Source organism: Carlito syrichta, unplaced genomic scaffold (assembly GCF_000164805.1).
Source record: "Carlito syrichta isolate Samal-C Ts95f unplaced genomic scaffold, Tarsius_syrichta-2.0.1 Scaffold314870, whole genome shotgun sequence".
Classification (NCBI taxonomy): domain Eukaryota; kingdom Metazoa; phylum Chordata; class Mammalia; order Primates; family Tarsiidae; genus Carlito; species Carlito syrichta.
The window spans coordinates 974,064-988,448 of record NW_007258966.1 but is presented as its reverse complement, the minus strand read 5'-3'; the positions used below and the strand labels follow the sequence as shown (position 1 = coordinate 988,448).

The window sequence follows — 14,385 nt, the reverse complement described above, 5'->3', positions numbered from 1 at the left end:
TAATCAACAGGCCAGTTTGAGATAGACTTTAGGAAAGCTTACTGCCCACTCACCGTCCCCATCTGAAAACTTCTTCCCCAACCCACCATCACCTGCTATAACATGTGAAACTCTCAGAAATTTATTTATTGATCAGCATGTGTCAGGCACTGTGTTCAGCTCTGAGGATATAGTGGTAACAGAACAGGCATGGATCCTCTACCTAAGAAATAGCTTCAAGAGCACTGAAGAAGAAACAAACACAAATATGTGAACAATTCATTAAGATCTGAATTAAGTGCAGCAAAAGAAGGCTAATGGTGGCACATTCTTTTGAGAGAATGGCGGGTGAAGATCCCTCAGAGGAATGAGAGTCAAGGATAAGAAGAGACAGCCATGAAAAGAGTGGGGTGGGGTGTAGGTGGGAGGTTTTGGGCCGAGGGAACCATACACACAGAGGCTCTGAGGAGTACTTGAAAAATGAAAGACACTCAGTGGAGCTGGAACTTGGTAAGAGCAGGGGAGGGACACACGAAAAGGCTGGAGAGGTCAGCGGAGGCCAGATCACACAGGCACTTGCAGGCCATGGGAAGGAGTTTGGACTTTATTCTAAGTACAATGATAAGCCATTGATAAGCTTAAAGTATGGGAACGCCATGATCTGATTTTGCATTAAGAAGGAGGTCACTCTGGCTGGTGTGAGGAGTTGGACAGGGTCCAGCATGGAGGCAGGGAGACCAATGCGTGAGGCTTTTGCCTTCCTGTGAGAAATGAGGGTGGCTTAGATCAGGAAGTGGCAATGGGGCTGGAGAGAAGTAGAGGGATACAGGGTGTGTTTTGGTGGTTGAGTGGGCAAGACAGGGTGAAGGACTGGATGTGGGAGCTGAGGGGCAGAGAGGAATCAAGTTTTCTGGTTTGAGCAGCTGTGTAGATGGAAGTGCCACACACCAAGGTGGGGCACACTGGGGGAGGTGAGAGTCAAGACTTTGATTTTAGTCATGTAGATATTGACATACTTATGACACGTACACACGGAGCTGTCATAGAGACAGTTGAATATTAGAGTCTGGAGCTCAGGGGAATGCTTAAGACTAGAGATATAAATTAGGGAGTCATTAGCATGGCAGTATCACTTAAGACCTTGGGAGCAGGCCATTGCCTTGCTAAGATATGGTCTGGCCATGTGTTCTTTGAGCTATGACCAGGTCATGTTTTTCTAAGTTTTCGCCCCTTCCCCTACCTTGGGAAGTGAATCAATCTCTTAATCTCTCTCTCTCTCTCTCTCTCTCTCTCTCTCTCTCTCTCTCTCCCTCTCTCCCTCTCCCTCTCTCTCTCTCTCTCTCTCTCTCTCTCTCTCTCTCTCTCTTTCTCTCTCATTTAAGAACCTTGGGAGCAGATGGGACCTACTAGGGAGAAAGTCTAGAGAGGCAGAGCCAGAATCACTCCAAATAGTTTGAGGAGGGAACACCTGCACAGTGACTGAGAAGGGGCCAGAGGATTGGTTTATAGATTGTCCTCATCCTCAATAGAATGTTTTGGAGTTTGAGGAGGTCGATAAATAGCACCTCTTTTCTTGTACCCCAAATCAGAAGCAATCAAGAAAGACACACGAGTCAGACAGGAGATAAGAATATTGCCTTTATTAATCATAAAGCTATTTGGAGAAAACTGAGTAGAGTTGCAGCCAAACAGGCTTGTTAATATGCAACTCTCTCCAGTCAGAAAGACTTGGCCATCCTGTCCCTGCCATAGATGGCCAAGCATGGGCCTCCCCAGCAAAGGTTGAGCCTGTCCCTGTAAAGTTACCACAGTTCTGTAAGAGCAGACATCAGCATGTGCACTCTGCAGGCCGAGAGAACCCAAAAGGTAGGGGCGCCTCTGAGTGTGGCCTGGTGTGCTTTCCAGTCTCTCTCTCTCCATGTGCTCTCTTCACAGTGAAACAGGAAACATGCTCCAGGAGCACAGCACTGCTTCATCCCTGTGCCTTACATGGTGCCTGGCACAGGTGCCAGTGTTTGTTGAATGAATTAATGAATGGATCTGGATATTGAGCCTGGAATAATCCTCACAGATCATCAAAGAATCACATATGTCCAGGCCCCAATCCCAGACCAATTTGATCAGCCTTTCTGGGGATGAGGTTCAACATTCAGGATTTACTTAAATTTTCCCCAGTTTCAAATTACCCCATTGCAATTACAATGTGCAGCCAATTTGAAGAACTATGATTGTTCTGGTCCAACTCCTCATGTGACAGCAAGGTCATTCGTAGACAGTGCAACACTAGAGGGTTTTTCCTGGCCTTGCTGTGGACTGTGTGCATGGTGGGGACTCATCTGTTTCTCTCTCTGGGCCTCAGTGCTCTCATGTGGGGAGTCAGGGAGATGGGATAGATGAATGATCTTTCTAGAGAGCCCCATACAGCCATAATAGTATTTGAAGGGGGACCCAAAAAACTGGAATTTATTTGTTAAGAATGGTTATTTATTCTTACATCTTTAAACCTCAATCACCTTCAAAGTACTCTTCATTTAATGCAATACACCTACCGAGACACTTTTCCACTGCTCAAAACAGTTTTTGAACTTGTCAATTTTGAGGCCTTTTAGTGCTTCTGCCATTTTTTTGTATCACCTCTTCCACATCAGCAAAATGTTTCCCTTTGAGGACTTTTTTCATCTGGAGAAACAAAAAACGTCTCTGGGGTGAGATCGGGTAAATATGGAAGGTGAAGCACAGGGGTTATGCCGTTTTTGGTCAAAAACTGCTGAACACTCAGCATGGTATGGGAAAGCATGCTCGTAAATCACCCATCATCACTGAAGCTGAATGCAGCCTCTCACAATAACGCTAGCTAGTACACTGATGCTGATGGGTACCTAGAACACTTACCTACCAGGGGAAAGCCTGCACTACAAGGGGCCTGCCCTCCAAAAGATAACTCTGTTTTGGGGGGATCCCCTTGTATTACTCTATTTTTAGATTCCAGGTATGACAACTTACTGGAGCATTGCTTGTGCCTCAAGATGATTGATGAGGTTTGTTTTGCGCTTGAAATGACTGGGTTCTGGATCACAATGGACAGCAAATAAGAGATGCTTGGAGAGTTCAGGACACACAGCCTCAGTCTTTGGTGGCAAATTCATCCTGTTTTCTCTTAGCTGGTGGTAGCGAGTTCACCAGTGGGACAGCAGAGAAATAGCAGAGGCCATCCACTGGGGCTGTCCTCTGCTCCACCCCTTCCTCCTCTAGTTCTAGTCTTCTCTTGCCCAGACCTTCCAGGCCTCTCTTTCCCTGTCCTTTCCTGCTCTCTCCATGCATCCACATCAATCACAAGTCTTTCCAAGGCAAGACTATTCTCTCTGCCTGCCCATAGGATCCACCCGCCTCCCTCCCATTCTAGTTTGGTGACGCAGAGCTTGTAAGTGTGTTGTCAAAATGTGGGCAGCTGGAGTGGCTCACAAAAAGGGGGGAAATTAGGCTGTAGTTGATTCCTTCCTCTGCAAAATACATGCAGTCTTGTAGGTGCTGGGCAATGTATTTGTCTTTAAAATTGGCTATTTCCTCGGTGTTCTTTATTTTATTTTATTTTATTTTATTTTTTTGAGTTGGAGTCTCACTCTGTCACCCAGACTGGAGTGCTGTGGCCGCTCTTGGCCACTGTAGCCTCGACCTGCTGTGCTCTGGCGATCCTTCCACCTTAGCCTTCCAAGTAGGCAGAATTACAGGCATGCTACCACGCCCGGCTGATTTTTTGATTTATTGTAGAGATGAGGTTTCGCCAAGTTGCCCAGGAGGGTCTCGAACCCACAGGCTCAGGCAAGCCACTCACCTCAGTCTCCCAAAGCATGGCTGAGCCACCAAGCCCGGCTTCCTCAGTGTTCTTTAAACAGGGTAACTTGATAAGAAATAGATATGAGGGAGAATAGAATTTCAGGCTCAGAAGGAAAATTGAGGCCTAGAGCAAAGAGGTAACATGAATGAATCTCACAGCCAGAGAGCCATTCTTGGCCCTGGTATTCTAAGCACTTAGCTTAGAAAGAATCCTATATAACCACTTTATTTTGCAGACCGAAAAACTGAGGTCTAGAGAAACCAAGGTGGGGGCATGGTGGCTCATGCCTGTAATCCCATCACTTTAGGAAGCTGAGGCAGGAGGATTGCTTTAGGCCAGGAGTTTGAGACTAGCCTGGGCAACATAGTGATACCTCATCTCCACAAATAATAATAATAAAAATATTATCTGAGTGTGGTGGCTCATGCCTGTAGTCCCAGCTAGTCTGGAGTCTGAGGCCGAAAGATCATTTGAGCCAAGGAGTTTCAGGTTACAGTGAGCTATGATGGCACCACTGCACTCGAGCCTGGGTAACAGAGCCAGAGCTTGTTTTTTTGTTTTTTGTTTTAAGAGAGAGATGCCAACGACTTGTCCAAGGCCACATAATTTGCTAGCCAAAGACCAGGACTACAACTCAGGATTCCTGAGTAACTCTTTCTAGAATACTTCTGCTGCCTCAGCCTTCCCCAAAGTAACTTTTAGTTAATTTCTTAAGATAGCGGGGCTTGTGGTAAGGACTCTGAAGAAGTGTCAAAAAGCATACACCAAAAGATGAAAATATTGACCATCAAATTTCGGTTTTCCCTTTGATTTTCCCTATCTCTTCCTCTGCCACTTCCCCAGCCTGCCTGTCTACCTGCTCCCTGGCACGCACAGCCTCCCTGGGGACAGCCTTCCAGGCTCAGCTCTGGGCCTCCTGCTCATCATCCTCTGCAGCCACTTCTCTGGGATGTGTGTTCACTCACACAACTTCAGCTCCTGCACACAGGCATGCCCACATCTTGCGCTGCAGCCCCTGACTTTACATGTCTCTTTTCACAACTGGCTATGGGATATTTCCATATGTAAATATGCCTCGCTTAACTGGAAATCAAAATTGGAATTTATCTTCCCTCTGCAAACTGCAACCTTTTCCTACCCCTGTTTCTTTCAGTGCTTTCAAAGTCTCCAATCCTCCCAATTCAAACTTCCACATCGCTGGGGGGAGTCAGGTGTTGGTGTTTAATGGTACAGAGTGCCAGTTGGGGACGATGACAAAGTCCTGGAAATGGATGGTGGTGATGGCTACACAATAACGTGAATATACTTAATGCCACTGAGCTTTACACTTGAAACCGGTTAAGATGGCAAATTCTGTGTTATGTATATTTTGCCACAATGAAAAAAAAAAAACCCAAACAGAAAATTTCATGTCATCCTATGGCTACCTACTTAGCCTTCTCCCGACTCACTTTGCCACCAGGTCATGCTGACTTTTCTTCTATTGGAGTTTCCCTATACCCCAGCATCATTAGGGACTTGTTAGAGTTGTAGCTGGGACTACAGGTGCACACCACCATGTTGCCTGGCTAAACATTTTTTTTAAATGTATAAAGATGAGGTCTCACTATGTTGCCCAAGCTGGTCTTGAACTCCTGAAACCATCCTCTTACCTCATCCTTCCAAAGTGCTGAGATGACAGGCATGAGCCACCGCAGCTGGCCTAGAATCTATCTTTTCGATTTCCCAACAAACCTGATGTGTGTGAACTGCCGATTGCACTTAGAGAAATATTGCCTTTCAGTGTCTTTTGGTTTTGTCCCTTCCTCTCTCCCTTCTAAGACCCCTATCCCTCCCCGGCTGGCCCTCATCACCTCACACCTGGATTACAGTAACAGCTGGCCTGCTGTTAGCTTTTCCCTGTCCCAGCCTCTCCAGCTGCCAGGACCCATCTTTTATAAATATCTTTTGCATCACATCACTTCCCTGCTCAGAAGCCTACCGTGGCTCCCTGAGACCTATTAGAGCCTATCTAAGGTCATTTGACTGGAAACCAGTCACGTTAGCCTCCCACCCCCCCTTCCTTCTTCTCTCCTCACTCCCACCCCCCCAGGCTCATTAGTCATGTTTTTTCTTGTTAGTCCTTCTTCTAGTTGGAGGTGGTCTTTTTTCTACCCCTCACTTCCATCACCAGCCCTGGAACACTTCTGGTTACATGGAAGGAATTATTAAAAACACTCAGATTCTCTATCTTACTTCTCAGTGTATCCATCTCCTTCCCCAAATGTGGGCTTTGTAATTCACTAGTTGTATGATTTGGGACAAGTGGCTTAACTTCTCTGTGCCTTAGTGTTTTCATTTTCTTATCTTTTTTTTTTTTTTTTTTGAGTTGGAATCTCACTCTGTCGCCCATACTGGAGTGCAGTGGCCGCTTCCAGCCACCGCAGCCTCAACCTGCTGGGCTCCGGCAATCCTTCCGCCTCAGCCTTCCAAATAGCCGGAATTACAGGCATGCGCTACCACGCCCGGCTGATTTTTTGATTTATTGTAGAGATGAGGTCTCGCTGCCCAGGCAGGTCTTGAACCCGCGGGCTCAGGCAATCCACTCACCTCAACCTCCCAAAGGCGCGGGATTACAGGCTGAGCCACCGAGCCTGGCATCATTTTCTCATCTTTAAAATGGATATCTCAATAGGACATACCTCAAACATTTGTAGAGAGGATTAAGTGTCAGCAGATTTAACAGGGCTTAGAACAGTATCTGGCATAAAGAAAGTGCCATGTGTTAGCTATTATTATTAATTATTATGATCATTGCCCCTTTCAGCCAGCTCCTCCCTGGAAACCATTTCTGCTTGGAATAGCAAATTGATGGAGTTTTCTGTTAAACCTTGCCTGATCTAGTGGAGGTGGTTAAGTATTAAGTATTTGAGTTTCAATGAGCTAACCTGAGGAACTGCATGAGATAACCTAAAAAACTGGGCTGTCTACAACACTCTAATTATGCCCATTAATTTCTAACCAATTAGGAGGAAGAGGTGAGAGTTGAAAGCAAGATTTTCTAGAATAAATAGGACGATGTTAGGATAACTTCAAAATGCCATAAGGGACAGAGGATCATACATCTTCTTCCTATGATCCTTCTCTCTGCACTCCAGGTGCAGGTCCCAGTGGCCCTGCTTTCTCATCTACTCACTCCCTGGCTTCCTTCTCGAGGCCTTCCCAGGAGCGCCTTCCTCTGTGGTTGTCCCCAGACTGAGAGCCTCACACCCTGTGCCCCTAAGCAGTTCTTGTCTGTAAATATTTCTGTTCTAGTTTTCTCTTTTAAATGTATAAAAATGTACATCTATTAAAAATGTATAAAAGTATATACATATATGTGTACAACATGATGCTTTGAAATATTTATACATTGTGGAATGGTTGAATCTAGATAAGTAACATATACATTACTGTTCTGGTTTTCACATCCACATCTGTAATTTTATGGTGAATACAAAAAAGCCTGCTAAATTCAGTCAGTGAATGTCGTTATGTGCTCTCTCGCTCTCTCTCTCTCTCTCTCTCTCTCTCAAAAAATACTTAAAGTTCAACTACTATCAAGTTGGGGGAGGTCTGAAAATATTTTTGACATTTCAAAGAACCCTTGTTGCCACTAAGGTTGGGAACCACTGCCCCACTGCCCCATGGTGGAAGCCTCAGGGAGAACACTGAGTCCTCTGGCTCTCAGTTTTCTTGTCTGTTAAATGGAGATAAATAATAACTGCCTCTTTTTCTAAAGGCAGGAAACAGAATGTTCTGAACTCAGGAGCGGGGCACGGAGCAGTGCTCTTGTTCCTTGTTGCTGTGCTAGGAGAGCTACCTTGAGGATGAGATGAAATCATCGGTAGGAAGGGCACATGGAGAGGTGACATACACAGGCAGGGTATGATTACTGCTGGAGGCCTTGTTCTTTTCCTTGTTCTGGTCCAGTTGAACCAGCTGAGGCCAGAACCCCAAAGCCCAAGAAAGTCTTTCCAGAAGCAATGTGTTATTTTGCCTTTCTTCACCTTTAGGTGGTTTTATGTGGGACAGCAACAAGAAAGAGCTGCTCCTGTATGTGACTAATAAACATCTACAAAGTTCCTCTTATCTAGTCTAGTAACCGCTGTGGCCTCAGAAATTGCAGTGTTTGTCTCTGTTTAGTCAGCGTTGCCTAGGAAACAAAGTTGTTCTCTCTTACCACTGTGATTGTGAGGCCAGTTTTTTTCCCCTTTTTTGTAGAGAAAGACTTGATGACCAGAGAGGTTTGAGGTGTTGCTGGGCTATTTTCTGTGTTTCTTTTTTCATCTGCTTGTTCTTATTCAGTTGGAAACTGGGTGTGGGACGTCTACAGAAGATTAACTGAATAGTCACACACAAAGTCTCTGGGCTTGTTTTGAAAGGGGGAGGAGTATGGGAGTAAGTGGGGATTGGGAAATCTCATCTGGGTGAGGAATGGCAGCCAGGGGACTTTGAATGTACTGTTCAAAGCTTGTATCTGTACCAGTAGCTGTGAAATTTGCATGCCATGACCAAATTGGTAGGTGTAGACAATGAATAGTAAGGTTGGGAGAAGGTGGGAAAATTGGGATTTGAGAGACCAGCATGCAGGGATTTGCAATGTTCTAAAGAAGGATTTTGGTGATTAGAAAAGAACAGACCAACATGCTTGAACTTTACAGAGGAGGAAGCATGCCATTTTGATTACATTTGGGCAGTGATTGGCACAAGGGAGGCGGCCAAGACATCCTGGTCACCTTGAGGTTTGTGGCTTAGGAAATCAAGGAGTTCTGTTCAATTTCAAGTGGCAAAAGGATAGGGATATGTGCTACAGGAAGCTGAGATTGAATGGAGTCACTTAAAGAAGGGTGAAGTCTCCTTTGGGAACACAGTGGACTTAGAACACAGATCAGGGTCCAGAGTGGGTTCAGGTCAGGATGTGGTAGAGGAGACACTGAGTGCTTATCAACAACCAATCAGAGAAATGGCAGGACTCCGGATGCTGGGGACATGGGACTAGAAAATAGTGATGGGTGATAATGAACCCCAAGGAGAGGTAGAGGAGGGAAGCTGGAGGCAAGAGCCTTAGATGTGGCCCTGCCCATGTGGCTGGTGGATTTTGTGAGAGAACTTTCAGCAGTGACAGTGGAGCAGCAGGGATTGAGGGCATCTTTCCTTGAATGGGGTGGGGGTTAGGAGGGAGATCGGGGAAGCAAAGATCAGAGCAGAGGGGGCCGTGGTCTTGTCACCTCATACATTCTCCCTCCTTTTCTCACTGAGACTTTATTAGCAGCTTTACCAAGGTCAAGGTCACATATGGATTAGTATTAGGGAGGCAGCATCAGTTGATTCTGATGTTTTCAAAAGAGGAGAGAGGGCACTCAGCTTTATTTGGGTTCTCTCTTCTGGCTATGTCATATGTATACCGTTTTCTTTGGGCCTCCTTAGGATGTCCTTCCTCCTAAATCTCCTCCTCCAGCTGAGGTTACGTGTTATTAGTCACCTCATCACTCATTCTGAAGCTGTCATATGAAGATGGGAGCAAGACAGAGAAGGAAGAATGTGGGCTTGATTTGCATCATAGCCATGCGACTTTGGACCAGTCGCCTAAATGCCCGGAGTCTCAGCTTCCTTACCCGGACAGTAAGGGATACTCCCCAAAAGACAGGGGAGAGAGCATATCTTTTGTATGGGTATTGTGTAGATGACACAAAATCATGGATGTAACATAGGTCTGGTACTTAGGTGGTGCTTAACAGAAGTTCGGTGAGTCAGAAAAACAGGCCTCCCCACCAGGGGAGGGGCCTCTCCCACCCAAATCCTTTTATACTCAGTCAGACACCAAATTTATTTTTAGAAAAAAAAGAGCAAAGTTTATTGAAACTTCAAGCTACATTTGAAAAATCCAAATCCAAATCCTGGAGACATACATCAGGATAAGGTGTCAGAAAGTGGAAAGTGTTCACTGTCACGGAATCCCCTAGAGACAAGCTCCCTGGGTACATCGCCCAGGCTCCATCTGAACAAAGCCATTCCCTTCTCCATCGCTCATTCACAGTAGGACACAATCCTTCTGTTTACTTGAAAGTTTTCTATAAGAATTTTTTTTTTAAAAGTTTTTAAACAACACTGTGAAGTCCAAGCTGATCTTCCCTCAACCCCATTCTATGTAGTCAGCACCAGTGAATGGTGGGTTTGGCATTCAAAAAAGGACTTCATGTGTCTTCAGTGGCCAGCTGGGGAAAGGGTTGCAGCAGCAAGGCATCTGTGACCATATTCAGAGGCTGGCCCCCCTCCCTGTCTTTACTCTTGAGTCTTATTTAACCTAAAAGACAAACTGGATCAACTTGGTAGATGAACACAGTCAAAGAACTAGCCTTAAGAGATAAGGGACCAGTCAATACTCCCGAAGCTGGTTAGGCCCTTCAACATGTAGGTGGATGTGTATATGTATACATCGCTACACTAAGATACAGGTCTAGCCCTATGGGTATATATACGCATTTATGGCTATATAGAAAAACTATGCCAATACTAACCAAACAGAACTTTGTAAGCGGTCATCCCAAAGCTGTAATCCCACACTGGGCTGTGCACAAAGCCATGCATTATACCATATTAACCAACAGAAGGCTGACTTGGCTCAATCTCTCCCAGTTGTGCACCCTACCTTCGTGAGGCAGGGCAGAAGAGAGAGGTTGCCTCTGCTTAAAACACAAGTGGCTTCTTCATAGGAACAGTCATTGTCAGGTGAAGCTGTTGAAGATGTCCGTGGAAATGAGAAACAGACCCCTTATACTTTCTGGAGCAAACTGGCGTCACATCTCAAACTACCCTTCTCCTTTGCCAGTTGAAGCTAAGTTGCTCAGGCCCTGGGAGCCCCCAGGGCGCGGTAGCATTATAGGCTCACTGGCTTGGGGTTGCTAGGCCCCATGCAACGCAGCCTCCAGAGACCTGCTCTTTGTCAGGGGTCTGTCACTGGAGTGGACCCAGGTGGCCATGTCCTTGGGACATCTCTTGGCACCAGCTATGCTAGGTGTAAAGTTCTCCACGTGAGATGACGCTTGGGGAGCCAAAAACAAACTGGAAAGAACTAGGTAGAACAAGTTTAGTGGCTCTGCCCACCCTGAGGACAGAGCCACTTACACCGCAGAACCACCAGGGGCCTCGGGTGCATCTGGGGATTCAGGAGCAGGCTCTTCGGGGCTTAGACGGGACTGGAACTTCTCCAGTTGCTCCGGGCTGGCCAGGGTCTTCAAGAGGGTGTTCTCACGCTCCAGCTGGGAGTTCTTCTCCACCAGCTCTCGGATCTGCTCCTTCAGGATCTCCACCTCCTCTCTCACAGCATACATCAGATGATTTTTCACCAGGTCCTGCCACCGAGGGAACCACAGCAAAACCCCTCCTTAGCCATCACAGCCCCTCCGCAACACCTGCATCCTGCCATGGGTGTGCCTATGCTGTCCCTCCTGCCACCGCCCTCTAGCCTTTTCTCGGCAGGCCGGGCCTGCAGCCCATTTCCTCCTCATGCACCTTTCTCTAAAGCACTGAAGCCCTCACTCAGGAGAGCTATGTGATGTGGGCCATGCCGGAGTCGGGTGCCAGCTTTGAAATAGATAGGCTCCCCCGGAAAATGCCTAATGACTTTCAGAGCTCGCTGCTTAAGGGCCTTTGGAGTGAGACTTCTGCCGGTTGCCGGTGCTTTGCTATGTCCTCCTTTCCACAGAAGACCCTGCTGCTGCTGACCCAGATTCGGAGGGTAGGTGGGAACCCGCACTGCACCCATACTGTCTGTCTGCTTTACAAATCTTCACCAATTGGCTGTTTTGGTGTCTCCACCTCTCCATATAGCCCAGTACACTGAGATGCAAACTGTCTTGCAGCCTGGCCACACAGGTCACTGGCCCTGGGGAAAGGTATGGGGAATGCTACATCCTGTCTGAATCTGATGATGACTGTACTGGAGGAAGGGAATGTGTCCTTAGGCTCTAGGACACAATTAAGTAGCCTCTAACCCCTAATGTCCCAACCCCCTGCAGTCATCTGGCTGCTCATTGGAGCATGACTTCTACCTGGTAGGAAGAGGGAGAAAGGGTGAGGTACTTTGCTTCCCGTTTCCTCCCAACTCCTGACCCCAGCCCAGGCTCTGCAGAGGCACTGCAGTGCAGTTGCATCCAATGAGCTCTGCCCCCTGCCAACTGCGGGATGCAGACATATGCAAGAAGAGTCTGAGCTCCCTGCCCTGCAGAGGCCCAGGAGGGAGCCATAGGTTGGTGTAAAACCCTGAGATGGAGGAAGGAGATAGAAAGGAGGGAACCTAGCAAGGGAGGACTGGAAATGGCCTAAAATGTGCCTCTCTAATCAGACTCGGCCTAAGGCCTGCAGGGAGGATAGGAAACAGGCTGTCGGCTTCCTCAGGCTTTTGGCTAACGGCTTTTGCTCCCACCCCTCAGTCCTGCCAGGAGTTACATAAGCAGTAGCTAAGTCCGGGGATGGGAATGACGCAGTGATGCCACTCACCATGGCCTGCTCGATCTTGTTGTCTATGGCCACCACGCTGGCTCCGGAGGCACTGCCAAGACAAAAAGCAAAGCGACCCGTTACCCACTCGATTCCACTGGGTACCCGGTGGCTGCGGCCGAAGCCCTCCATCCGCCCCAGCTCTTCCTTTCTCCCGTCTCCCTGACGCGGAGTTCCGGACAGTTTTGCTCCGGGTTCCTCCCTGGCCCCTGCAGGAAGCTGCGCCTCCTCATCGAAGCTGGTTCTGCGCCGCCGCCGCCCTGAGTTCCAACCATTCGGAGCGGCACGCGGGTCCCTGGGCACATGGGCCTACATGGCCTGCTCCGGCGATTTGCGAACAATGGGGGCGCGTGGCCCAGGGAGGCCCCCGGCGGCGGCCCAGAAGGTCCCAGGCAAACCTACCCGGCTGTGCAGCTAGTTAGGAATCCCTTCTAGGCTGGGAAGCTTCCGGCCTGCTTCCGAACGGCGCCAGGCCAGCCCCTGCTCGCTCCTACCCGCCGCCTCTCTGCCTCCGGCTGCCTCCGCGGCTGCAGCAGCTGGTTTTCAGCGCGCAGCGACCGCGGGGACGCTCCGACGACGGATCCTGGAGCGGCGGTGACCCCCCCTTCCTGCGTCCCTTACCCCCCGCCCCTTCCCAGGATGCTGCACCGCGGGGATCGGGGACCGGCGGCGCACGGCTCGCTCCGAGATCCGGCTCGGAGCCCAGCCTCCCTCCACCCCCTAGGCGCCCTGGCTTGGTGAGGCGCAGAAGCTGGGGCCGATGGTTACCTGTTATCCAGCTTAACGGACACCACATCCCCTCCAAGCAGGGAAGAGAAGAAGGAGATGGAGAAATTGTGCAGCTGATAGACCGCCACCTCCATAGGGGTCTGATACATTTCGGTGTTCATGGCTGGGGCTGCCGGGGAGTTCTGCCGCGCTGGGCGGGCTGGGCGGCTGCGCTGCTGCTGCTGGCGGCTGCACTGGGCTGGGCTTTGCGCCGGAGTCCGGCCCTGAGTCTAGGAGGGGGGCGAAGGCTGCCGAACGGACCCAAAGCCAGGCAGGCGCTCCAGCTGGAGTCGAAGGGAAGTGACTCGAGGGGTGTCACCTAGTGTGTCACAAACTCCGCGGCCGCCAGTCCAACCCAGACTCGGAGATATTTTGGCTCCTGCTTCTTTATATAGGAGGAGTCGGCTGCGTCACATGGCGTCAGGGGCCATGCAAATGAGTCCTGTACCGGGCTTTGTGGCCCAGTTAAACCACATCCCCTCCCTGAACCTTAGGCTGGGACTGTAAACAGTTCAGCACTTTCTTGTGCCAACTGGCATCTCCAGAGAGGGCTCTGGCGATTGGTAAAAACCAAACTGGAGCTGATTTCTAGAGAAATAAAAAGTACAAATGCCCTAACAGAAGCTGAAAGCATTCAGTAGAGAACAGCGCTGGTTTGGAAAGCTCTTCTTCAGGTGTCAGCCAGCATGCCCCAATGGCTTTGCAATGATCTCATATGTACCACTCGCTGGACACCCACCCTCACCATCAGGAAGCTCACCTTCTTCCCTGTGACTGCCCTCTCAGTCTTCCCCGCACACATACTTTGCGTCACCTGTACAATCCTTTGACACCTGCACGTTCACTCCCTCACGAACCTAGCCGTCCCCTCACCTAGCCAACTGGCCTGCCAGCCTGTCCCAAACTCCAGCATCCATCCACTCACCTCTTCCTATGAATGCTCAGGTGTGGGAGTACCTGTCTGTATACTGACATATACACTGATCTGTGACATGCAAGTAACATGCACAGGTTTGTGCTAATCTGCCTATGCATGTGTATGAAGAAGAGGGTATCCAGGAGCTCAGGTGAGTGGGTGATCATGTTCAAGGGAGCAGCTAGCTGGTGACAGAAAAAGTGAGTTGGAGACAAGGTATGGGAGTGGGCATTGGAGTGACCACAAGAAGCCAGCCTTTTTACTTTTTGCTCTTTGGTCTCCACACCCTGCTCTTCAAAGAAAACACATTCAATAGTACTCAGGATCTCATGACCCTACTTTTTTTTTTTTTTTTTTTTTGGGTTGG

At 48.6% G+C, this 14,385-nt stretch overlaps 1 protein-coding gene across 5 annotated transcripts in view; it reads right to left on the bottom strand.

Moving 5' to 3' along the window:
• Positions 1 to 9,660: 9,660 nt before the first annotated feature.
• Positions 9,661 to 14,385, bottom strand: part of TSC22D3 (TSC22 domain family member 3) — a 61,282-nt gene continuing 56,557 nt past the window's right edge. For 3 of the 5 annotated variants that reach the window (XM_021705997.1, XM_008072188.2, XM_021705998.1), the window contains 2 exons: positions 12,335 to 12,386; positions 9,661 to 11,187 (listed from right to left, as the gene is read on the bottom strand). In XM_021705997.1, the coding sequence (XP_021561672.1) occupies positions 10,957 to 11,187; positions 12,335 to 12,386 (283 nt within the window). In that variant the 3' untranslated portion in view covers positions 9,661 to 10,956. Of the gene's footprint in view, positions 11,188 to 12,334; positions 12,387 to 12,736; positions 13,539 to 14,385 lie in introns of those variants that run through there. The other 2 variants (XM_008072189.1, XM_008072190.2) reach the window with 2 other exon arrangements.